Raw genomic sequence first — 26,467 nt, forward strand, 5'->3', positions numbered from 1 at the left:
AAACAAGAACGATGTACTTTTCTCAAGTAGGCATCGTCCATTCCCACTTGAATTCCCACTGGACCTATGCCAGCCTACCATACCGCTACTGCGACTTTCTTTAACTGCTGTGGTCTACCCGGTTTATTACAGTTTTTACAGATTAAGAAGAACCCTGAATGTCCTTCACCGAAAATGTAATTATAACATATACAAAACATGGTCTTACAATGAAAGTGCTTCTTTAGGCACTGTTGTCGTGTGCTGTTTACCACCGCTGTGTTTAAATTAACAATTGTTTGATTCTATCTGATGAATGAAGCAAATACACAATTTATGGAACTTGCTGCTACTGTATCACTGTGTGCAAGACTGTTGCAAATGAACCTTTATAGGACTTGACATACAAGGTTAATTCTGTAACCTTTAATTTTCTGAGCAAACCTAATGAAGATCCTGCAAGTCCACCTACGGGTAAAGCTTACGGAAATCTCATGGCAGATCAGGCACAGGGGGATTTGTTGCGGTGATAGCATCTTTATACAAAGCCATCTATCACACAAATAGCATCTTAATCAAAACATTTTAAAGGATCCCTGACCAGTTTGCCTGTAAGGTTTAATTTGTCACTGGCAAAGGCATGTACTGTCATCTCCTACATAAGCTTTTTTTCTATAATGGGACACATGCAAATTAATAGTGTTCTACATATATCTCCTGTAGTACTTATGTAGCTGAGACCACTGCAAATTAGATTTTGTAAATTATTACTGCTTTGCTTTTCACCATTTATGTCATTACATATTTGCAATTTCCTCATCTTAAGCAATGAAAACAGCCTCGTCAGCTTCGTTTGTACCCTCCTGTAAGAGATGAAAATTGCAAGGAAGTGTTTTAGATTTTAAATGTCAGCTAGTTTTCATTAAAATTTAAAAGACATTTATATTATATATCTACTCACAAATATTTCTCTAAACATATATGAAGATGTCATTGTTGTATATGATATATGTACACAAGCACACATGTTTGTGTAAAGCACCTCCCACCGAACACTCAGCTTAAGGTACATGACACTAATAAAAATATATGAAAACTGAAAATATACCATCATTTCAATGAGTAAGAAGGCCTGTCTAAACATGAAGTAACGTTGTTGCCAAACTTAATTACAGGCTTTTTATGTATCGCATAAAAATATCACCAAGATCTAGGGCCCAATTCTGCCATAGCTCACACCTGCTAATCAGTGGTGTGCAGATACAGCCGAGGGTGTAATTTCTCTTCTCGGATATTGTGCTGTAGATTTTTTCCATTGTTATCTCAGTAGACATCTTTACTTTGGTAAGATGGATATTGCACTGCCTTGCTGCTACACATTCCAGGAAGATGCACACAGCAAGCAGCTCCGCATCAGCTCACACATGAACAGCCTCAGCTCCCATAAAATATTCATTCATTTAAAAAATATCTGCACCCTGCTGTCAAACTTAGACAAATTCATACTGAGCTTCAGAAAATAGCTGTTTTAATGGTAAATGATGTTCCAGAAACCTCTTTCAGGCTAAACACTCTCGTCAAAATTATTTTAATAAGAAAGATTAACAATTTCAACATTAGCTGCTAATCCCCTTTCATTTGAAACTGTGCTGATAAAATTCTTTGCTTGTCATTCAAATAGTAAGTAATAATTATAGATTTGGGGCCTCCATCTCTTGCTTCATTAATAGTAAATTGCATGGAAGTCTGAAGCATAAAGTCAGCTTTGATACATCTCAAAATGCAATTTCCATAGCTCTCCTTAGCTATGTACAATTAATTACAGAGTTAATAAGGGGAATATGTTAATGAAAGGGAAATTACTCACTCAGACCACCTGGCCTTATCAAATTTCTTTAATATGTTTCCTTCTTTCTGTGAATTTGCATGACAGCAGAAACACAACTGATGGCATGCATTACTAATCCTTTAGCATTTTTATTTGCATCCAGCTAGACTCCACTTAAATAAGAGAAAAATTTAAGAACTAGTCATTACTAAATAACTGGCTGTTTATATGTTTTTTTTTTCCCAAGTTCAGTACCTTTTAAATATTGAAATAAAAATGCTCAAACACCTTCATAATGACTGGATTCTCTTCAATGCTCAGAGTGTAAACATAATGCACCCAATAAGGAGACATTCTGTCATTTTTTGTTTGTTTTGTTTGAAGGAATGTGTTGCACATGCAAATATTTAATCAAATCATTATAAGAAACATACTTTAATTCACTTCAGTGTGACAGCTACTGAAGATTAGTTGTGATGTACATTTTACTTATTGGATGTTCATGAGTTACTCCAGCAAGCACAACTAGGTCAGAAGGAGGCAAGCCTTCATATAATTCATCTTAAAAATAATGCAGTTGTGATACATGGTCAGAGAACTATTTTTAAAGGCTTGTCAAATCCAGAAACCAACCATCTTCAACAGGAATTAATGGATTTACTACTAACCACACTAAGGACCTGGACATCAGCCATCATAGTCACTCCAAAAAGAAAAAGCCACAGAATAATTCATGGTGCAATATCAGGTCATGCCTGACGCTTGCGAGCAGTTTGTCACTCTCCCTGCTGTTTGCAGTTTGAGGAAGTGGTGCAGCAAGCAGCCAGAAACCAGAGGCAACTCTTAATTCTCCTCAGCTATGAGTAGGCTTTTTGGCCAGGTGGACAATCTGAATAAGCACCAGTACACGTGGTCAGAAGAAGAGGATGAGGGAGATAGGACAACATGGAGGGAGAGATTACAATTAGAAAAAAAGATAGTGCTCTAGTCTGCAACGAAAGAAGAGTTAAATTAAGGCAAGAAGTTCATAGCAAAAATATGCATCCTCTGAAGACATACTAAGGGGAATGGAGTATTTGATGGTTGTAGCCTTTCAATTTATCTGTTTTTTGACTCAAAAGAAACTAGTCCTCCTTTACAGAAGAGCAAACACTATGTCATCCATAAGTGTACTCTAAAGCTTTACAAATTATTTTAATATTTATCTCCTTATTTAAAAATGTTGCAATAGCTGCATTGTGGTGTAAATGCAAAATTTGAGCTCTATCACAGCAGCATGTTACCAAATACTATGGAAATTGAGATAACTTACTCACACAACACTGTCAAAATGAGGCCTTATCCAGAAAGAGTTTCATGAAACAAAGCATAAAATTTTCAATGTTGTCCTAAATAGGAGCATAAACAGACTTTGCTGAATCAGTGCAGGGACTAGGGTCTTTCCATCTCCTAGCATATCACCTACAGCACTTTCAAGAATTTCTGTTGGTTTAGCCCACATCTAGAGAAGGAGCTCTTCAAAATATCACTGGAATCTTTCTGGGTATCTTAAACTGCAATTTGTATAATTAGTGCAGTAATACAGTGCCAGGATTATGTACCTTTTTAAGTATCATGAAGTAAATTGCAGTTTTATCCTGAACTGCTGCATGTTTTCAGAAGTTCTGAACTTGTAGCCACATTTATTGCTTCTTATTTTTAATCTCAGAGATGCACTATGTCTTGCAGCCTGTATGATCCATTTCTTTATCCCACAGCAAGTCAAAATTCAACTCTGAATCAGCCCTATGAGCCTCTCAGCTACCAGCGCTACTAGCTCAAAAATATGCTGGAACATGCACTATCATCTCAGGCCTCCTGCCCAAGAAGTCCCTCTGAACCATCTCCTTTCTAGTGTCCTTCTTCTTCTAAAGAGCTATTTCCACCTGTTAGATCCCAAATATGATTAACAAGGCACATCTGCTACCATGAGTTATTGACAGCTTACTACCTGATGTTAGTATGTGTAATACAACAAATATATACAAGAGCACTTCATTACATAGGATACAATTTATGAGTCAAAAGAAAAGGCCATGAGCCTCCTGGACAAGTGTTCATCTCTGGCTTCTGCCACTAATTAGGCTTTCAGAAGCAGCTGAGGACTCAGTGAAAACCCTTCTTTTCAAAATGAAGTATCAAAAAATAGATCTTTTCCATTAAATGACCTCATATCATATCCTTTGCTCCTTGCTGCAAATGGTACTGACCTTGCCTTGCCTTTACTTGGACCATCACTAAGAATGGAGAAAAGCTGGGAGAAACAGACACAAAGTTTCAGATAGCCACCAAATTTTAAACTAGTTTTTATTTCAGCTATGCTAAGGAGCCTTTCTGTTTACCTCGCACACAAGCTAGGTGTGTGTCAAAAACTTCTGTTAATGTAGCACTTAAAATTCATGTTCTAGAATACGAATGGAAATGTTTTCTGAATAATTCTAGTAAAAGCCATTTCTCACTATAGAACAGAAAAATATCAGGCGGCCAAAGTGTTCAATCAAAGCAGCTTGAATATAATTGAAATAAGCACCTCACAATCAAGTAGCAGACCAAGATGTAGCCACAGAAAGTTGGCAGTTTATTTCTAATCACAAATACATTTGGGGAAAACAACCAACAGGAAAGAATTCAGGAAAAAAAAATACAATTCTGAAATTAATTTCACACCATATTCAAGAGGAATGCTTTTCTTGGTTTAACACTGGCTCTACAATTGTTATTTCTTAAGGCCCATTCAATAAGATTAATGGAGAAAAATTAGGCAACCGAACACGCAACAGAAAAACTGGAAGAACCAAAGGGTAACTACCTGTGCATGAACATTTTTTCTGAGCTTTATTGAAGAAATCTGTAGCACATACATCCATTTATTAGAGCTACAGCTAGCAGCTAGTACAGCTAATAGAGCAGGTTTTTTTGTGTTCACAGAGACTTTTTGCACTTGCCAGCTATTTTTCATCCCTAAATCTCAAGTCTTGGCTTTAAACAAATAGAGGCAAACGTTTCAGCTTAATTTAAACATTTGTGGAGAAAAAAAATAAAATGAAGGGATAAATACTAGCAGTATCAAATCTTTCAGGATTCAACCAACTCTGCTGGTCCCTAAAAACATGACAACTCAGACAGGAAGAGAAGGGGAAATTTTTTTCCACCCACAGTATTTATGTCTTTTCTGGATATTAGCTATCTTGTCTGCTGCATTAAATCACTGTTCTAATGTGGTGGGCACAACAGCCTTTACCCATTCGACTTCTCTAGTCTCAACAGTCTTGATAAAACAGCCTTTAGGGCCAAACCCTTCTTCTGACTCGCGTTTTGTGGGACTGTTAAAACTAGTTACACTGGCATAGCTGAAAGATAAATTGGGATTTGGATCCACTTAGCACACATGTAAGGAGTTTATGCTTTTAACTAAACTTTGCCACTGACTCTTCTCCCTTCACATGTGAAGGAGGATTTTTTTTTCAGTTGTAAGCTTTTTTAAACAGAGTATTTATAGTCTCTGAATTCATACAGGACTAAGAAGAAAATTGTAGTGGTAGAAGGAAAGAAAAGAAAGAACAGGAAAAAAAAAAACCCAAATGATCAAACACATGAAAATTTTAACAAAAATCTCCCTATGCAGAAAGTCCTTTTGGTTTTGCAGGCATGTTGCCAAGGACAAGTGGATCAAGCAGGCTTACACTTTCTACATTGTGAAGTCTGAGATTTCAGTCTCTAGTTCATTTGCTCCCACTGGTTTGCACAGCACAGTTACAAAACTTCCCACTGAAAGGTATTGTATGCACAGATTATCACAGACTATTATTATTATTTCCAATACATACACTAGTTTCATACTTTCAAGGAGAGGACTACTCAGACTCCCAGCTTAACTACAGAAAAAGATCTTCCTGAAATTCATGCTCTTTCTGAAATTCTAACTTATATAATGCTTAAAATTTTGCATGTCTGTCTCTGCAAGTAAAAAAACCCTTAACACAGAAAATCAATTATACTTCTGCAAATCCCATCTCACGTATGGTATTCAGATAACGACCTCAAATGTTATTGTCAAAAGCATACACTCCTTTCTTGCAGTACAGTTCTTCATTTGAAAATTCATAAAAGATTACAATTATCTTAATCCAACAAGTATGGCAATATATCAAGCAGTTGTTAGCAATCTAACTCACAAGCTGACTTGAGTTTGAGCACCAAAAAAATAGCTTTCTTCATGTAAGTTGCTCCCATTGTCAATGGGATGGTGCAGGCACAAGGAAGCCTCCTAAGAGAAAATCCTATGTCTGCCTAATTATCAGGAGACCTTCATAGCTTCATTTCTTCACTGACTAGAAAGGGAATTATGGACATACTTCAGAAGTGCCACTTAATAAAGTGCCTAAAACACAGATAGATGTAAATTAGGAGCCACAGTCAGGTACACTAGCTCTCTCCTAGACACCTTCAAAACTCCCCAATTCTCTTAGTGAACTATAATGGGAAATGAGGCACCCTATCCGGACTTCTTCTGGCACTTGAAATATAGGTGAACTCATGTAAATAAAGTGGATGGAAAGCTATCCCTGAACTCCTGCTCTTTCCCTTGCTGTACCCTTTTGAAACAACAACCATTTTCTTGAAAAATTAATGCTAACTGAAATTAGGGCAGTTCTTTGCTGTTGTTGTTCATACTGCAATCAGCCATTCAGCGACGTAAATATGACTGCCTAAAACATGCTCCTCTAATTACACTTCCCAAAGTGCTTGGTTAGAAAGGCAGAATCATAAAGTACCATATGGGCCATCCTCCTGCTCTAAATGTGAGGAAAAACAACATGAAAAATGAAAAAACCCTGTATTTTGCTATCGCTGTCCTTCTACGTCACCTGAGTCCGCCCCCCTTTTTATTGCTTATAAACTACCTCATGCTACCGTCTGCAGTGCAGGGACAGCTTTGCTGAATAGCAAAGTGGCAATATGCAGGAGTTTTCTCTTTGAAAGGCTGATTTTTGAAAAAGAATTGCTTTCAGTGCTTTCTACATGACCACATCCAAGTCTAAGATTGCCTCAGAGCCACGTGGTTTTGGGTAATTCCATTTTTCTCCAAATCTCCAATAAAGTAAATGGTGGGACTACCCAGAAACAGCAGCACTCTCAAGCTAACAGTACCTGTGGCTACCCCTGAACTCTAATAAACCCAAAGCTGAGGTGATTTGGACATCATTGCTCAAGTTCCACCAGCTGGCATTTTCCAGCAAATTAAATAGTTTTACAGAAATGGTTCTCGCCAACACTACCCCTGAGAAAGAACTGGGACTAAACAGAGTCATTTAGCAGTTACAAATATATTCCTTCTAAGTTATTTTCATTAAAGATTTACTCTGTTTCTAAGTCAAAATAAACTATTTCCCACTGCCACCTTTTACAGCCATCCATTGTTTACTTTCTCTGGGGCGTTCCTGGCATCTAGGAACAGCAAGGACTGAGGAGCCCCAGCTCAGCTAACTTCTACCTTGTTGCACGCTGTGGAACGGAAAAACACATTGCAGAGCAGTAAGTGCATTTATCCCACAAAGCAGATGGTATTTGCCACTCTTACTAAGGCCCCTGGCTAACATTTCTTGTCACTTTTTTAGGTACTGAGACACCTTTCACAGAAAATACATACGAAAGAATTCACAAGGTAAGAGGATTGCAGTAGCAGGAGAATGGAGGAATTGCAGAACTTTGTGTAGTCCACCTGATCGAAGTGGCACCAAAGCTGTGAAGCCTGCTCCTCTCCGTTTGTCGCTGCAGGCTAAGTGGAAGATAAGCTTACTTCTTGCGAGTCTTTTCTATTGCTGAAGTCAAACAAACCACAGCGTCTCAAGGGAGAGAAAACTTCAGGCAAATAAGGTATTATGGGTCTGCGCATTTATTTTTGAGCGAAACATAAATTAGGTCAGCTCTTCGGATTCACACTGCCTGTCAGTGTGACCCACGGTGACATAAAATATAAGCAATTCTGATTAAGTCCAGTCACCTGCTTCAGAGCTATAACAGCACGATGGTGATCTTCCCATGTAAACTTAACCTAGTTTTGCCATAAGGAGATCTTTAATATACGGTTTAATGACTTCCCTTAAGTAAACCACCCCACTGCCTGGTGACCCTCCTGTTAGGCTTGGCCTGATACTTAAGCTAAATGCATTCTTCTGATTCTAACCTGTGTTTTCTTCCTAATTGTATCATTCATGTTCATTAAGAACATTTTTTCTCCATCCCATATTTCAAAGAACGTACACAGACTTCCATGAACCACTGATTTCTGTTTTTTCAGGTTAGGCTAAACAAATCAACTATTTTTACTCTCCCTCTGTAGATTGTACTCTCCAGCCATTACAGCAGCTCTTTCACCCTTCTTTGAACCCTCACCATCTAAGATATAACATATGCTGTTAGATAGCTAACATATGTATGAGTTCATTCCAGGTTAAACAGGATTGACTGAGTTACAAACACTGAAAACCTAACAGTGCTCCTGAGCAATCTGATTGTTTTTTAAAGCCTAGCTTGCAAATACGTGACTTTTTCATATGACTTTCTTAGAATTTTGAAGAAATCCCCAGACCCAGAATTAATGAAGTGGTTCCCATATGAAACTTTCTCTCCTTTAAATTTGGTTTTATGAGTTTCTCAGATTTTTCTTAATAATTGAAAACAGTTTTGCTTAATTTAAAATAGTTGAAATTGTTCAAAAATCTTAAATACGTATTTCCATTGATGTAGGAAATTTTGTTCTTCTTTTCATACAAAGATATTGTTTTAGAGCCTTATCATATGAATTTGTGGTTATTTTGAGGTTGGGCATCTAGAATCCTTCTTACATTTGTTTCTCAAGTATTTTAGTTAAATGTGGGAGGAAATCAGGTCAGGAAGTTTTAGTTCTGCTTAGGCAAAAGTAGGACAGTAAAAACTGTAATAAATATTATTTTCTGTCATGGCAGCATGTCTTCAAAGGTGCGTGTGTGTATCATTTTTTAAAATAGTATTTAACTAACTCTTTTTTGTGAAGGAAGGAAACGGGAAGAAATATTTACTCAGGAAGATACACTGGGATGAAGCATCTGGTTTCTAAAGCCGTCCTGCTTTTGCTCAGTTTTACAGCCGACCTGACCAAGGCTCTAGGAGGTCAGGAACCTGACTGAGGTCAAATCAGCTCTTTAGATTTTGCCTGCCTTCATGTCAGTCTCCATTACGATAGGTGACTTATAAGAACTTGAAAAATATCTGAGAAGATAGTACCTCCAAATATAAATCCAGAAAAAAAGAGAAGGAAAGAGAAAAATTATGATCCAGAAGCATGACATGGTGGAGAGAAACCTCCTTATCAGAAATCCCACTAGTGAGTCTTCTCAGAGGTATATAAATAAAAAAACCAGAGAGCTTTCCAAAAGCACAGCAACACTACCAGCTGGAATGGGTATTTACTGAAGTAGTAGTAAAGTAAAGAAGTAGTAAAGATCAGCCATCCTAATAAATAAAAGTCAAATATAGGAAGGAAAAAAGCAACAGGTAACTCATCATCTTCCCATCACCTACTTTTCCTTAGCCATTTTCAATGCACTCTACAGAGGAAACAAATATCATCACCTCCATTAAAGAAAGCGGAAAATAAGGCACAAAAATGGGGGATTACACCACAGCTGCCCCAGCAGGACCCTAACAGTGAGGGGGGGGAGGGAGGCAGAAACAAGCTGCAACCAGTCCCAACCATTGGACTTGCTTCTTTTTGCACAGCTAAAAACATCATAAATATACACAGATATTCACACATCCAACTTCTACACCAATACTGATCTCAAGTCATGTTTGGAAGTAACTCAAGTTTTCTGACACAGGCTCCATTAACAGGATGCATTTGTATCATTTCATACATAAAAAGAGATTCAACTTGGAAAAAAAAACAACTAAAAACAAAACTCAGGCTAGGTTCAAGATTCAGATCCCTCCCTTTCCAACTGCAATGAAAGAGAAATTGTTAGGTATTACATGGCTTATTTTTTTAAAAGCAAGCACACAAACAATTCCTATGCCCAAGACAGTTCCCCAGAGAGAAAAACACAGAGCATAATGAAAAAGAAATGGAGATAAAATTCCCTTTAATTTTAATTATATAAAGCTGAGATTACTAACAAAGCTCAGGAATATTTTTACACGTGAAAAGACGTCTCCCCTTTAAAAGTTAACTGCTCTTAAAAGCTGAACAGGTACTATGAATTCAGACGACATTTCACATGCCATGGATTAAAAATGCCTTACCAGGATCATGTGACCGGTGGAGATGTCCATGTTGGACTGGACCGGTTCTTCACACCAGGATGACGTGCTGCTCCGAGCCGAGGGGCTGGGAATCGGCCCATCACTAAATTGTGAAGAAACACTATTTATTCGAGAAGCATGCAGGGGCTCTGGGCGATCAGATGTTTTTACTGCCATACGCTGACGGCATAGCTCCTGAAAAGAGAAAGAAACACCCCGGGGTTAATAGTAATTACAGAATAGAGTCTACTAAAGACATACGATTTGCAATATATTTCCAGGGCTGGAAGTGCTTTCCCCGTCACCGCTGTGATCTTTGGGAGGCTGTCTGCTCTGCTCTGTACATTTACTAAAATGCTCAGTGATTTTGAAAGTTTAAGTATGACTATATACACATCTCTTCTTAAGTGAAATAAAATAACATTTTGGAGCTTCATTTCTAAAGCATTGTTTTTTTCTCCCCTAGTATCACTCTGTTTTCTACGAACCCTTTTCTGAACTGTGCAACCCGCTGAAGTTAATGGGGTTGCGCGGGAGTAATCGAGAGCGCTGCTTGGCCCTCAACATGCAAACTCAGCAAGCTCAAGGCGACGGAACGGATGTGCTCTCCAACATAAATTCTAGTTGATAGATGCATCATTTCTCTTCATTAAAATAGCAAAACCACAACACTTCCTCCCTGATGTGGGGCAGGGAGGATGAAGAATGACATTAACAAAGAATAAAACCCCCAATCTGTCACTTGTATTGTTTAAGCGGCTTTGGCAAGGAAGGGAAATTCAAGTCATCGCACACACTAATGCAAGCCATGTTACAACTCCAAAATAGATTGCACCGTGAATACGTATTTTCAGTCACACTCATGCATAGAAGTCACATAAAAATAAAGAATTCTGTTTATGTAACAGAAGATTCTTCTAGGAATAACAACCCTCTAGGTTAAAATATACCTGAGTCTAAGGGGTAAACAGACCAGCAGGTTACAAGGGCATTGTTATAATGCTTTTAGAATCGCTTATGTGCAGTAAAATCTCAGCCTATATAATAAAATTATCATTTTTTAATGTATGTCTTTTTTCCATGAAACATATCTGCATGCCTGTGTTGCACAGCAAGGCTGGTTAGTCTGCAGTGTTTGGACACACTGTGTCCACGGTGTGGTTACACAGTTGTCTCAGATTACTCATTTTACACGGACGAGTACTAAGAGCACAGTCTCTTGCCTCAGGCAAAATAATACAGCTTGAAGAATTCATACAGTGGAAGAGCTGTGGCCTGTTTTCTTATTCACTGATAATACAGCAGCAATCCAAGTGCCATCCATAGGATGATTTGAAAAAAAATCTGGCTATCATGTACAATAAAATCTTATTTTCAGAGAGGAGTCAGAAACCTAACTTCAAGAATAATTTTTTTTTAACGTGTAGAGAGATCCTAATTGTCAGGGCAAAGGAGAACGCTGGAGCCACTGTGCTGAGCCACCCCTTGCCACCAAGAAGCGCTGGCTGCAGACCCTGGCAAGCATCTTCCATTTGCCCGCTTGCTACCAAAGCTTCAGGTGTACTTGGCATCCAAGAGAATTATGTAGAATTTTACTATTTTATGGAGTGAAATATATGAGATACAAATATTCCTGAGTAAATTAAGACACGCTGAAACAAAACTCTTACCATACGTAAAGAAGATATATTTTGTGGGCTCCATCAAAAATAAAAGTCAACAAGTTTGGGAAGGGCAAATTACTCTTTGTATACATCATCTCTTGTTGGAATAGCTGCAGACTGTCCCAAATGAATCTGCTACCCCAATCTATCCACTCTGTGTATTTGTTAATCAGTTCCGTACTGTACAGGAAAATTTTCCGTATTTACAAGGAGCATTTTTTCCACACTTCCACTAGCACGCTTTGTTATTCGTTACCTTAGTTACCTCATACCGTTCTTAACAGGCTATGTATTACGAAAAAATCTAAAATACTTTGAGCCACATATATTAGATAGGTCAGTTAAACGACCAATATTTCTTTGAAGAAAAATGTTAGTGTAAACTTCCTGAAACACAGCTCGCCATGAACAGGAGCGTTTGCTCCCAAAGCCCATCTCGGTCTCCACGTCAACCCGTCCCTGCTGGCAGGAGCCGCCCGCTTCACTGGCTGGCGCCGCGGAAAGCGCCAGAGACCTCCACTAACTAAAAGCGATCAGGAGCGAGCCCACGCCACAGCATCGATACAGCATTTTCATGCAAATAATAACGAGACACGAAATCACCGGGAAGCCGACCGGGTCTGGATTCGATCAACCTCCGACTGAAAAAGTTGCTTGGAGAACGAATGATTTGATGTGCTCTTAACAGATTTTATTTTAAAACTGAACTTAACACGGTCACTGCCTCAAGAAGGAAGGTCAGGTTGAGAAACACAGCACACACAAATAAGCTAAAAAAAAAAGTAGTGTGATCCCAAATATTAACGTATTTCCCCCCTGACGTCTGTAGAACCCAAACAGTTATTCCAGAACTGCTGCAATCGCCACGTTTCTTAAAGCAAAGCGGTCACTCGGTGCAGTAAGAGAAAATGTTGAAGGTAACCAGGAAGGTCAAATCACATCAAAGCCACCACTGGCCCCAGCAACTGCTGCTGCAGGCCCCCGCAACGGCCTTCCCCGAGGGCCAGCAGAAGTCGTTTCGCCTTTGGGTGCCGGCGGCTCATTACAGCCACTCCTGGCTCACGTTTGAGCTCGTGCTGCTCCAATAATCCCTAAAATACGTCCCATAAAGCACCCCTGCAGGGCGACCCTGTGGTTGCCATCATTCCTGAAAAAGTCAGCGTGTGAGGAGTTCGGGGGTGGCGGAGGGCTCCCGCCAGGACACACGGACTGAAGGGGTCGGCCAGAGCACGCAAATGTCCGAGCGTCAAGGTGGGACATGACTTGGTGTGCCTCCAGCAGTGGGACTTGCCTTGGGGTTCACGCCGGAGAAGGTGACCTGGTCCTCTCCACCCCTGGGTGACGCTGCCACCAGCAGCTGCTGCAGCCAGCTCCAGACGGCGCCGGGGGAGGCTCCTGACCCGTCGCTCCCAGGGGAACACCACCCTGGGCGCCTGCGCGGGCAGCCTCGCTTCAACGGCACGAGTAAGAGCCCCGCGAAGGGGATCCCCATCGCCTCCGCGTCTCCGCGCGCTCGGGCGTGCTCTTCCCCGCCCTCCAGAATCGCTCCTGACCCGCACGCGGGAACCCACCGCCTGCCAAGCAATGCCGCCAGCAGCCGGATTTCTGCACCTTCTCAGCACACACCCCATTAAAAATATTTCCTAAGAATGAATTCAATTTATGACTGCACTTCTATATTTAGCAGAGCGGCCGAGGCTGTTTCTACCACGCTGCGACGCAGTAGCGTCTAGCCTTTGTGTACAGTTTGAGTGCCATTCTTCATTTAAAAACATCATTTACGCCTAAAAAAGAAATCATAATGCATACAGTGAAATATGAAGAAATGATCATCCTGACCCTTCAGGCTATGATCTAATGGATGGGTTGCACATAAACATTTATTTAAAAGGTAATTTGAAGTTTATGACATTATTTCCCATCACATGGGAATTGCTATCATACTGAGGCACTTACTCTGTTTTTTATTTCCCAACATTTATTATCAAACTTATGCGGTAGTCACATGTAGTATATAATGGAAAAGTAATATCGCTGTGTGACAAAAACTGTCATAACCAAGATAAATATTCTGTAAATAATGTCCAGTTAAATGAGTTCAAAGTACAGCACAATGATCTTCTGTAGAGAGCTTTTTATTTGAGACATAATTGATAACCTTAAACAAACCATAAACAATATTCTCAGAAAAACCCTGGACCTCTTCCAGGGAGGTTTAAAAGCAGTTCTAATACTTGGATCTCCTGAGAACGATATGGAGAAGCACAAAGCAACAGCTTTCGGTACAGCAAAGGGATTTGTAAATAACATTGCTCACTTGCAGCTGAACCACCTTACACGTAGTACATGCAGTTCATCCAAATTTCAAGAAGGGCTTTAGGACTTGTTGTGCCTAGTGGACCACAGGCCCTCTCTCAGCCCAGGAACGGAGCATCAGGCTTCCGGTGCGGTTTTTTCAGATGGGGTCTCTGAACTTCAAGAGATGAGTGGGAAACTCTGCGTACAGCACCTTCAGAAGCTCTAATGAAGGTTCTCACCACGTGACCAGGGAAACCTGCCTTAGGGGAGTCTCTCCTTAATTAGAAAATGGAACGGACGTGCTCTGGGTGCAGTGCGCATACCCCTTTGGACCTCTGCATTCACCTCGGAAACGAGGAAGCATCAGTGCTACATAAGCGCAACCCAGTAGACTCAAATCTGAAGAAATTTTTATCTTCCCATAAGACCAGCTAATACAGTAGGTACCCAGAAAATCCATTAGGACCATGTGGCTTCCTTAAACGTTTGTTTTTAGAGAGAAACCTATACATATATATACCATGATAAAGAGTAAGGTTATAAGAAAGCATGACACCAAAACAAACTGGAAGCAAGGCTCCAACGGTAAATATCAAATCTCATTCTTGTTTTGTTCAGTTTCCCCAATAGTAGAGCCTAATAGTGGGCTCTGCCAGCAAGGGCACCACAAACAAGCTCATGAAACAAATTCCTGAGCCTGAGGGGTATTTGCTTTACCCACCTCTCACATTCCTTCGTTTCCCTTGAAGGTGAGCTCTTGCCCACTGCCATCCCTCCCCAAAGTGCAGATACTGCTATTTATTACCCATTAATACCCATCCAACGTGACCATACTATGCAGAAGTGTCCAGGTAGTCCTAGCCCAGCTGCAGAATGTGGCACGTGAATCCTCCTCATCTACCTGCTATCAGGCTTATTATAGATAAAATTGCTCAATCTAAAGTAAAGATAAGTAGCTTCGAATATAAAACACTGTTGTTCTTCCCCAGTCCCATTTACCTCAAGTCCACTCAACAGGAATCTAGGATCTGAGGGAACTTCCAACTTTCCAGTTTATTCAAAACAAATATAATTTCAATACTATATATTCAGGAGTATTTTTTTTTAATCTGAGCACCAAATTCACATAATCCTAAAAATAAAGTCCAGGAAACAGGCCTGATAGTTCCACTTAAAAAAAATCTTCTGTTTAACAAATGTGAACTGAAATCATTTGGCCTAGTCCAGAAACATGTGTGGCACAATTACATGGCAGAATTGAAAAAAATGTAAGAGAAAATAAACACTTACATGGTATATTTATTAAGAAAGAGCAGAAACATTAGACAAAGAAAAATACTGTTTATTAAAACTGGTAAATGAGTGTATACCAAACCCTTTCAATCTGACCTGGCTAATATTCTACCAGAAACAAATCTACTTAAGTTGGTATAGTCACAAAAACATAATTTTGTTTCACATGTAAAATAAATACTAAGTTTTATATAAATTCTAAATTAGAAATGCTGAATATTAATTCTAAAAGATTATAGGTTGCTATACATAACAAAATATTCCAAGAAAACTAAGAGCAGATATAACCTTTTAAATACTAGTTATGGAAAAAAAACCAGATATAACCTTTTAAATACTAGGTACGGAAGAAAAGGTCTTTAAATGCTTTTTTTCTTGCTTGTAATACACCTAGTTGAGTATTATCCTCTGTTTAAATGAAGGAGTTGCAATTCACTGGATGAGTTGAAGTCTGCACTTAAAAAAAAGATTAAATCCATGTTGTATGTATAACAAAAATCACAATGCTGTGAGATTTAAAAAGATGAAAAAATAAGGTAAGTTCTTTTTTTTCCCCCACAAATGAATCTAGGACTACAAACATCATTATTCCCTAACTAAATTTGCTTAGTGTTACTACAGGGTGAAGTGAAAGTCATTTAGCAGCCTTTGGTATGCTTTTGCATACTTAATATGCTTGCAGGTGTCATAAATTTAACTTATTTATTGTGTTTGTAGCTTTTGTGATAATTACAGTTTTATCACTCTTTATTTTTGAGTTATTGAAACAGTATCATTTTAAGATACCTTTTGTCCAAGAGAAAAAGAACTGTTTGCATGTTTGGAATATTTATAAACCTATTTTCCATCATTGCTGGAAAAAGGTAAAAGATATTGGAAAATGCTTATACGCCATATTTCAAGAGAACAATCTCTGCCAGAGCATCAAAAAAAAAATCAAAATGTAATGTATTTATTTACTTGTCAGTATAGATTTGGTCCCGACAGTTCAGTTTATTGACTGGACCCTCCTATTGCACCACTATGTATGCAGCTGACGAGTGCTCAGCATAGGGGTTTTGCTTTGTTTTGTTTTCAAATGACTTAAATAGCAGGGCTGCGACTGTTTCTCTTTGACAGCATTGCAGGCAAACACAGGTTTGAGAACCATCTTCCTAACAAACCCTGATTTTGATCATGGTCTATGAAATGAAAATTTTCAATTATTTTGGCATTCCCAGTGTTTCCTGGTGGTGACTCATGCAATTATGATTCCCTTTTCTTCGTGTACACAAAGAAAGTAGAGGTTAGGCAGGAGGGGAAAAGCAAAGAAAAATGGTTATCTTTAAATGGAAAATGATTTCTTCTGTTTGTATTTATCTGTTTCATTCCCTCTCTTTCATTTCAAACATTTGCACAGTCTGATCTTTCGCTCCCCCCCCCCAAAAAAAAAAAAAAAAAAAAAAAAGAAAGAAAGAAGGGGACCCTATTCCATAACGGTCTTGTATACATCAATACGAGTCCCATACATAGGAATATTTCTGATTTTCTCTGAATCAAAGCCATTGGGTATGCAATGCAGTTGAAGGAAATACTTTAATTCTTTCACTGACCTCTCATCAAAGAGGAGAGGCCTCTAAATAGCTCAGGTATGCGAAGGATGGAGAGACCTTTCTCATGGCTCAGATGCAGCCACAGAAGATGTGACAACATAGGCCTAAAGATACGGCATTTCCCTGAAATAAAGGTGCTGTTCTCTCCACTATCCACACCAGCAAAGCACAGGCTTCTTCGGAGACAATACGGCTTCCAGAGGATGAGTGGAATTCGAAGATCATGGGTGGGTTATCGTACTGTTTTCTTTTTCCAATACAAAAATGAAGGCTATCTAAGCAGGACTGAAAGAAGACAGTTTGTATCTTTGATTTCTAAAAGAGTTTCTAGAGCAGTTCTATGAAATAAATGACTGATTTAGTAAGACTCCAGCATAACGGACTGTACAGACAGAAAATATACTAATGCTTCTTTAAAAGATTTAAACTGATACTTTCCATGCATAATAATATCACAGCCAAACTGTGGTGGTTTCTTTCAAATTTTCTTTCAAGATCCGGAACCCTTCAAAGAAACCAGGGACTACCTCCTTCTATCAGGAAACACTTGCAGCCCATAAACCTGTAGAAAGTCACCTGAGATCTCCTCGTATAAAAGCTCTCAGGATTTTATGTGGGTGTCCCTGGGAGTGCCTGAGCATCACTAGTCTTGCAGATCAGACAACTGCAATTCTGGAGACGGCAGGTTATGAGACTTACCTACTGGCCACAAACAATTTAAATATTTTTTGGTGGTTTGATCCAAAGGTGATTTCTAAATTGCAATTCCCATATTACAGGTATGGTTGCACGTAGCATATTACAAATATATGGTGAGTATGAAGTCTGGAGAGGAAAGATATCTTAAGGAGTAACTAGAACATAGGAAAATCAGAGTTCAGCCTCAGCCCTGCTAAGAAACTTTGTACGTTGTGTCTAGCTGCAAGTATTCGGGCATAAAGTGCTACGGTCCCAAATCTGCAGCACTCTGCAAAACCAGCCCTAACTCTCTACAACTGTAATCTTCATCTGCAAAACAAACCTCCCCTTCTCCATATTTTTTTCCATCTTAACTAACTTAAATACATGCTTATGAGGGCACAGCTGTGTCTTAATATGAATTTGCACAGTAAATTCATTGCTAGCACAGTGAGAGCCATGCAGCACAGTATGGGTTACAAATAAACAGTAGTAATGATAGAATTAACCTGAAAGGCCGTGCAGAACCATGTGCAAATTTATCATGTATTTTGACTTTGTCTAATACACCCAAAGCTCGACCAGCTTCCAGCAGATGCCGGTGCTCTAAAAGATAACTGCCACAAATGTTTCCTTTTCCACTCTCAGCGTTTATAGTTGCCTGGGGCCCAAAGCAGGCAAAAAATGCAGTCCCAAGCCAGCTGTAGTTTCTCAGAAAAGATATACATAAAGGCTGTAGAGTCCACTATTTTATTGCCCTGCAGGACTGAAAATGGGAGATCATTTCTGCAAGAAATAAGAATTCCAAGTTCCCCGGCGGGACTCAGCATGCACTTCTAGCTCTGAAAAAAACAAATATATAGCACAACTTTATGTCTAAAATGTTATTTTATTCCACTCCAAGGATTACTATTGCTTCTTCTGCGTAACTGCATTCATGGTAACTGAGGCACTAGAACCAGGTAGAAAATTTGAAAAAGAAGTCCTAAAACCTTCTGAAAAACTCAAATAATTTTTTTCATAGAAGGAGCCTATACACATAAGACACGTAATGCTGGGATAAGGAAATATATATATTGAGGATGGCCATGGATGGATGACAAGATTGTTTCTTATAACGTTACCTGTCATGACAGTTGCAAATGCCTACTGCCTACTCTCTTGATTTGAAAACCAAAGTCATTTTTCTCCTCCCTTCCCCACTGAAAACAAAAATGCAATAACTCTTCTAACTCTGATACCAAGAACAAATGCAAATTTTGAAAGCAAAGTAACAGTGTAAAAAAAATAAAAAGTATCTAAAGTAGAAAGCTGCCTGTATGTTCAAGCATGCTATCATATGCCAAAAATTTCCTAACACAATTAAACTCTACTAGACTCTGAAAAACAGTATGAGTTCCACCGTATGCAGAAGAATAGGTATTTTTCTCTTACTGACCACAAAAGCCTTCAAGAAAAGATTTAGTAATATTGGTCAGTATTTCTACACATTGACTTTATGCATTGCAGGAGGCACTGGAGAAAAGCAGCGAGAGGGACTTTGCACTCAGTCGCAGCATCGCGAGATGCAGGAAAAACATTACATTTCGGAAAAAAAAAAAAGGCAACAAGGACCCACGTTTCCCCTGCTCTCCGCCGCCGGATCGACACGGCGCTCTGGCACTGCCGGCCGGGGGGGGGGCTGCAGCCCTCGCCGGACCCCCGGGCGCGTGCACCACAAACACCCCCAGGAGCCGCCCGCGGGGACCCCCCGCTCTGCCTGTGAAGACGAGAACTTGCACTGCCGCTACCGAAGCTCCTGGGTTTTCAGCTGCCAACTCGCGCGCTCGCCCGCGCAGGGGCTGATACCCCGCCTCACAGCACCGCCCCGGGCGCTCCGCGGTCGTCTGCAAGAAGCACTAAAGCAACAGCACAAGAGAGTATGTACAAGCAGGCACACTCCTAACCGGGTTTCATCTTTAATTTGGACTACTTTAAGTCCTGAGGAATGAATATGCATCTTTTGAAACTTCTTCATCATTAGCTATTTTATTGCCTGGAATATTTTTTCCCCAGTACTTCTTTTATTCTTGTGATTCTTGCTAAGTCCTTGTGTCTCAGTTACATTCTGCAGAAACAATGTTTCATGCTGCAGTTACATGATAGCTTTTCCTTTACTAGTCTTTAATTTTATGAAGTTAGTATCACTGAATGTCTTTGCTACCATGCTAGGTAAAAGCAACAGTACAAGTTTTACTTCTTCTTTAGTATAATGCTTATTATTTTATATACTTTTTACAACTCTACATCCCCATTTCCTTTTTTTTTTTTTTTTTTTTTTTTTTTTACCTTTTTAGGAGATATAATCTCATTTTTTCCAATCTCTCTTCATATGAGTTTTCCACATCCTTGATCATGCCACCCCCTTCTGCCCTCCCTCCTTTCTGTGGTATTCCTTTGGAGACAGCATGACCAGCACTGCACGCAAGGAAGCCTGAATCATCGATTGGTATTTAATTAACTTCTGAGGCTCTCAAACAAACCATCAAGATTATCAGTCAGCAATGCCTGGGGAGCCACTGGCTTGGCTCAGACCTTCAGAAACAAGAATTTACATGCTTACATTCCCCTTTACTGTATATATTCCCCAGAATATAGTGGGAGACTCTGTATGGCATAACCTCACTATATAGCATGAATTTACATATGTAAATTGTTCTTGCTCCCAAAACTGTATCCAGTTCCATCACATTTTCCTTCTGTCATATGTGGATAGCTAAGGTAGCCACTGTCCTCTTTCAGTGTGATGAACTGCAGTGAAACCTCTTTCAGCAAATCACACCTTTTCACTCCAAACGAGGCATTCTCCTTTCACAGGAAGCAAGGAGGAACTCTAATAGTGAAGTTTGAAAAAGGTAAAATGCAAGTTTATTCTCCCCATCCTGTCAGACTACATGAAGAAACAGCATACTCATTTTTTCCTTTTCATCTTTCCCAAGTCCTTCTATTCGTGGTTAGTGGAAAAGATCAGTATTTCTATGACATGTGACTATTCTGCCTAATACATTTTTGAAGCTTAGCGGGATGTTCAGACAAGCAATGTTAGCAAATAGGTAGGGTTGGGAGTTCAGCTATAACACAGCCCACTTCAAATCATAGACCTCTGCTGTTATCAGAAAGCGTGACCAATGAAGAGTCCTTCTTCCAGCCTGCATGAAATACACAAATCTCCAAATTAAATAACATTTGATGAAGTGAAAAGGAGTGATTTTTACCAGCCAAGGTAAACATGTAAACACAACACTGAAAGGAAGTTTTATTATGATAATGATAAGCTGTCCATAATTTGTAGAATAAGGTAAGTCACTTAAGAGATTTAGAAGCTGCCAGAACATAGCTCAGTAAAGCAAAATCAGTATTATGGAGAAGGAAAAAGTGGAAATCATCATGAAGTCTGCAACTATGTTAGCTAGACAGGAACACAGAAAAGAGAAAACTGCACAGAGCAGGAATAGGATTTTTCAATCTGAAATATTAAAAATGTAACAAACTCTTTCCCTATCAAAATCTCTGCTGGTTCAGAATTCAGTCATCCTAGACAAACTTCAGTAAAACATCACTCATTTGTCTTCAGCAAAAACTGCAGAAACTGGTCAGCAAAGCTCAAAGAAAATATAATTTGCCCCTTTGGTTAAACCATGTACACTATAGTTGACTTCTTCCAATTCAAAAGCTGTTCTCTCCGCTCCTCCCAAATCAATTTTGGTTCTTTGAAAGATTTCACTCCTAAGAGTATTCTCTTACAGTCTCCTTCTTCAGCCTTGGCTTGTTTGATAAGTAATGAAAACTGGATCTACCTGCTGAAAGCTGCGACCTGTAACCAATGGAACACGAGCAACCGCATGAACGCCCGAGCTGATCTACATTACAGTGAAATACACTGGTGTCACCGTTAAGGACCTCTAATAGTGCAGCAAAAAATCACACTACAAAGAAATCAATGAGTTTTCTCTGTCCTTCACTGTATCTTGCTGGTATACTTTAAACCTACCAACGTTTTTTAGAGTTTTTTCAATGGCTAGAAAGCATGTAGATCTCTGTTGTGCACTTAAATAAACGTAAAGGAAAGTACCTGGGACAGGAGGTCCTCTACCCCGCAGCTGTACCTTTGTGCTTGTTCAAAGGACTAAGGGAGGCCTCCTGCGCGGTACAAAAGGGCCTAGAGCTCTGCACCCTGGCCATTCATGGTGCCAGTGCACTTGTGTGCCACACATGCTGCTGAAGCTCTTCCACAGCCTCTCCTGCATCTTTGGGAAGATCTGAGAAGCATGTTGGGCAGCAGGACCCTATGAGTGCTCCAGTCCCCTCTTCCCAAACTTCATCTGTTACAGTTTCTATCACAAAGAAAACAGTGAAAACATCATAGTGCCCCCAAAATATTTGCCTTTGCAGCATCTGCTTTTCTCCAAGGCCACAATGTGGTCACAAATAGAGGGTTCAAGATGTACTTATGCTCATGCATCCCACAAAGAACCATGGCCACGTGTGTTTCCTGGGAAAAAGCATCAGATGGCTGCAGCAGCTTCAGACTCTTCACTAAGGCTAGATGCAAACACACAGAGAGGACAAAAGATCCTTGGAGCTGAGAATTCACACGCCTTTCAGCAGGACTGTGGCCAGCACACTACCAAACGCCTCGTTTTCCTTGCCTATACAGGGCTCTGTGCTGATTGAAGGCCAGCACTTGAGGTCCTAACCTAGGCATGGTACCTGAAAGGAAGAAAAAAGGAAGCACTGCTGGGCTCCCTGCTCATGTACTCTCTCACTGGCCCCCAGCATGAGACTGAATGAACAGACAGCCCTAGAAAAAGGTAATAGTAAGAATGCTTTTTTTGTACATTAGGGACTTCAGGAAACAAATTCCAACCTAGTCCTGCTCCCAGGCAACATGGTCCTGCAAGAACCAGCAAGTATCAACTGCAACAGTCCTTTATGTACACCAGATTAACTTCTAATCTCTTCCAGGGAACATGACCTCAGTACAAGTAAATAAAGCCTTCTCAGTCAAAAACTAGAAAAAAAACTAAAAAAGTATTTTTTCTTCTAGTATGGTATTCTGAAGGAATTATATGAAGGGCTCAGAAAGTCACATCACAGTAGTAGCTGCTGAATGTTCACAGAATATACAATAGAAGAGCGTGTCAGATCTGAAACACGATAAAATAGCTGCTCCAAAGAAAAAATAAAATCCTGAAATACAAAAAGGACAGAAGTGTGTAGGAAAGACAGGCCTGATTATCCTTGATATTACACAAAAAAACCCCACCACTGAAGTCACTATAGTTATTCCAGAAAGAAATCAGGATGCTTGAGACGATGTACAGCCTGGGACTGCAGATCAAATACTCTCCAGGCCATTAGGCAAGGCGGGGGTTATCTTTGGCTTCTTCATAATGTACGGGCACTGGCACATAATCAATTTACCGGAGGGAGACGATTCATTGTATTTATCCAGAGAGAGCCCCCACTTAACTGGCAAAGAGCTCGGGCTGGAGAGGTGCAGCGTGGAAGCGGCTCTGAAGGCAGCAGCCTGGACTGTGGCAGTCAAGCACGGTAGGGAAAGCACCCGTAATTCTTACTGCTAAAATAGGGTGCCTGTGGTCAAACCATCTACTAAGAAAAAATGCCTGGCAAATAAATAAATGCATCTTTCTTGGCCTGCACTAAGTGCTAGACTGCACTTAGAAACTCTTTGGGAAGCAGTTGGGTGGCTTGGGCCAAAACAGTGCCAAAACAGTGCCAGGGACAGTCTAACACTTCAACTGTTTAATTTATAAGGCCAGATGCAGTCTTTAAGCCCAGAGAACCTCCAGCACATTTTCTAAGAAAGGCATGTTTGGGTAAGGACTCTGGATTTCCCAATAATTAAAAATGAGTCACTACATTTGCTCTCCTACTATTTTTTTCATAGCAGTTTCACATGTCTGAAACACATGAGAAATTACACTGCAAGATGCTTTTGTCCTGTTTTGTCCTTTTCGTCCACTTGTGTCCTTGTTCCACAAAACACCAAGCCCAAACGTTACATCCTTTAGCTAGGGAAAAATAAAGTCATGTCACGCAGGGAGTTGAAGGGGTCAGCATCGCCTTTTTGCACTACCACTTTGCACTAGTTCAATGCAGATAAGCAGCCAACTACTTGAAAAAGATGTATTATTTTATTCAAACTTAAATCCATGTTTCATTCAACCTGAAGCCTACACGGCAGCTTCTCATCTGAGCAGTGGCAGCAGTTGCATGTATACATTCATTTTCCTTCCATGCCTGCAAAGAGCCTCTCTCTCCATCTGCCCATTCCAATGAAAAGGTTATTTCAATAAAAAGCGTTGCTGCGCTGCCAACACTGCCAGTAGAGCCTAGGAAACTTTACTGTGGTCAGGGCAAGGCATCTCTCTTAACATTTAGAATTTACAAAAGGTATTAAAAAAAAGAAGAAGAAAAAGGAAAGCTCTTGGAGGACAGCTCTTGGGCGCAAGCAGGACGAACGCCTTTCCCACAGCCAACGCTGCTGCGCAGGCTTTGCAACGCTGCCAGAGCCGTCCACGCGGGAGCATTTGGCAGAGCAGCGGAGGCGGCGGGAGGAGAGGACGGCTCTTCACAGGCCGGGAAGACAAGCTCAAATACGTATTTGCTGAAGTGCCCTCTAAATCTGTGTAATCGAGCTTTAGCACTTAAGATGGGCATTTCTCATTAAACAACATTTTGCAGATAATTTTAAATGCTAGGGGTAAAACAGGTATGCTTGACAGATTTTGGCAGATGTATAAATTCATACAGTATCTTTAAATGACATTTTGAATGGTATCATTTAACTCTGTTTTATGGCTGTCATAGGAAGCAAGGGTAAGGAATTGTATAGTTGACTGTACCACAGGAACTGTGGATCCTTCTGAACCCTAATCAGATCGAAGCACATTAAAAGTTAAACCCACATTTTGCGCACCTCTTGTTTTGCCTCATTCTGCTTTGCCATCTACTATCTGAATTCAATGAAATGTTTGAACATAAGGCAAACTCCCTTCTTAGTGGCTTTAAACACTTCCTAATTCATTTTCCTCCTCTATTATTCTCATACATGATTTCTATGTTGAATACACATTTTGTAGACAATACTTTATATAATGATACTGCATACAATGTATTTGTGGGTTCCTAGGAATTTATGTTAAAGCAAAATTCTAATTAAAAATATAGAAAACTGTTTACATAATACACAGTAAGTAGTCTTAAATGGCCTTGAACAACTTTTCTAATGCATATACCTCCTGGTGTACTTTTTATTACAAACAATTACAGTGTGTCCTGTAGCTTTACTCAGTCATGAGAGATTATTATTTTTTTTTTCTTTTTTTAATGAAGACACAGAAAAAGCAAAGATTAAAAATGTGTAATGCCCTTTGTTCTCCCAGAAGGAAACAGAAACAAGCTTTTCACAGAATCTGGCCTTAAGGCTAAATTTTCATCCACCCCAAATCCTCACACAACGTATTCCTTACTGAAAATGTTTACTAAGTGTTTATATGTTGAATACATCTCATCCCTAGTGATATCCTTTTTTGCTTAAGTGTACTGAGGGGCTGTGAAAATGAAACAAGTTTATGGAGGTGTGAGGTAATACTTCAGGCTACTAATTTCCCCAGCTTGTCAGCTTACTGTGGTTGCATCCTACTGTCAGCTTGAATGCTACCAAGAACCTGGTGAATAACAGCAAAATTCTACTTTTTTCCCCCATTTCACTTAAAAATGGAATTTTGTGAACTAAGAAGTTGGTATACAATATTTTTACAATGTTAAAATTTAATAATGTAACATGTTTGCTTATGAAAGTCATAAAGTTTAAAACATGAAGTCATATTAGATAGAACAAATTACCTATATTTAAATATTCAAAAGGGATAGATGGTTAAGCAGGGAACATGTTTCCAGTGGATTCTTTCAGCTGAAGCCTTTTAAAATATTTGAAGTAAAATCTTTATTGCAGTTTTGTAAATACTATTTTCTTAAAAATCTCTCTCCAGTGAAAAATAACAGCAGGATCAGATCTTTAGAACCCACTGAGGATTTTTCATTGGCTTTGAATACAAAGGGATCACGTAATTAAGAAGACTAAGCCTGACAAAGAAATATATAATTTGTATGTATTCAAATACATATAAGAATATGTAACTCAGTATATAGTTTACACTTATATGCCTGCTGGATCAAGTTATTTGAACAAGTTTTTACAACAGCTGCTGATGTAACCCCGCTGCCCTGATGGGGCACTGCTCACGTAACCTTGCGCAACGTCAGGCAGCTTGAGAAGGGCTTCACTGCAAAGGACTTGGTCTTTGTCTCCTCACTGTCTGAGGGAAGTTCTTTTGGCTGGGCTCAAGGAAAATTAAAAAGAACATTACTCGTTTAAAATATTAAAAGGCAAGCTTTCAGTGTATTTTAACCGTTGCACTTAAATTCCATTATGGCCGATGGTTCTGCAGATCGTTAGCAGCGATGCAGAAGATTTTGTTCATGGCAAAGTTTTGTGACTCAAAATATAAAATATGCTGGTGATTTAACATCTCCTCACAAAACGCAGCATTCCCCACCCAGGGGTCAAAAGCCAGGGTTCAGCTGGACTCACAAATACATCACCCTGAATCCAACAGAGCATCCCTAAATAGTAGCAGTCACTAACACACACTCATTACATTAATAAATTGCTCACTAATGGGAGCAGTGACAAGCAAGATGTGCACTTAGTGGCCCTGTTTGCAGCCTGCCCCCAGTGCCTGAAT

General features: G+C 39.7%; 1 protein-coding gene across 1 annotated transcript in view; it reads right to left on the reverse strand.

The window, feature by feature from the left end:
• Window positions 1–26,467, reverse strand: part of PTPRN2 (protein tyrosine phosphatase receptor type N2) — a 493,407-nt gene that overhangs the window by 69,207 nt on the left and 397,733 nt on the right. The window contains exon 14 of the mRNA XM_062570859.1: window positions 10,130–10,324. Coding sequence (XP_062426843.1) covers window positions 10,130–10,324 — 195 coding nt within the window. The remainder of the gene's footprint in view (window positions 1–10,129; window positions 10,325–26,467) is intronic.

The sequence above is a fragment of the Rhea pennata genome, chromosome 2 (assembly GCF_028389875.1).
Source record: "Rhea pennata isolate bPtePen1 chromosome 2, bPtePen1.pri, whole genome shotgun sequence".
Classification (NCBI taxonomy): Eukaryota; Metazoa; Chordata; class Aves; order Rheiformes; family Rheidae; genus Rhea; species Rhea pennata.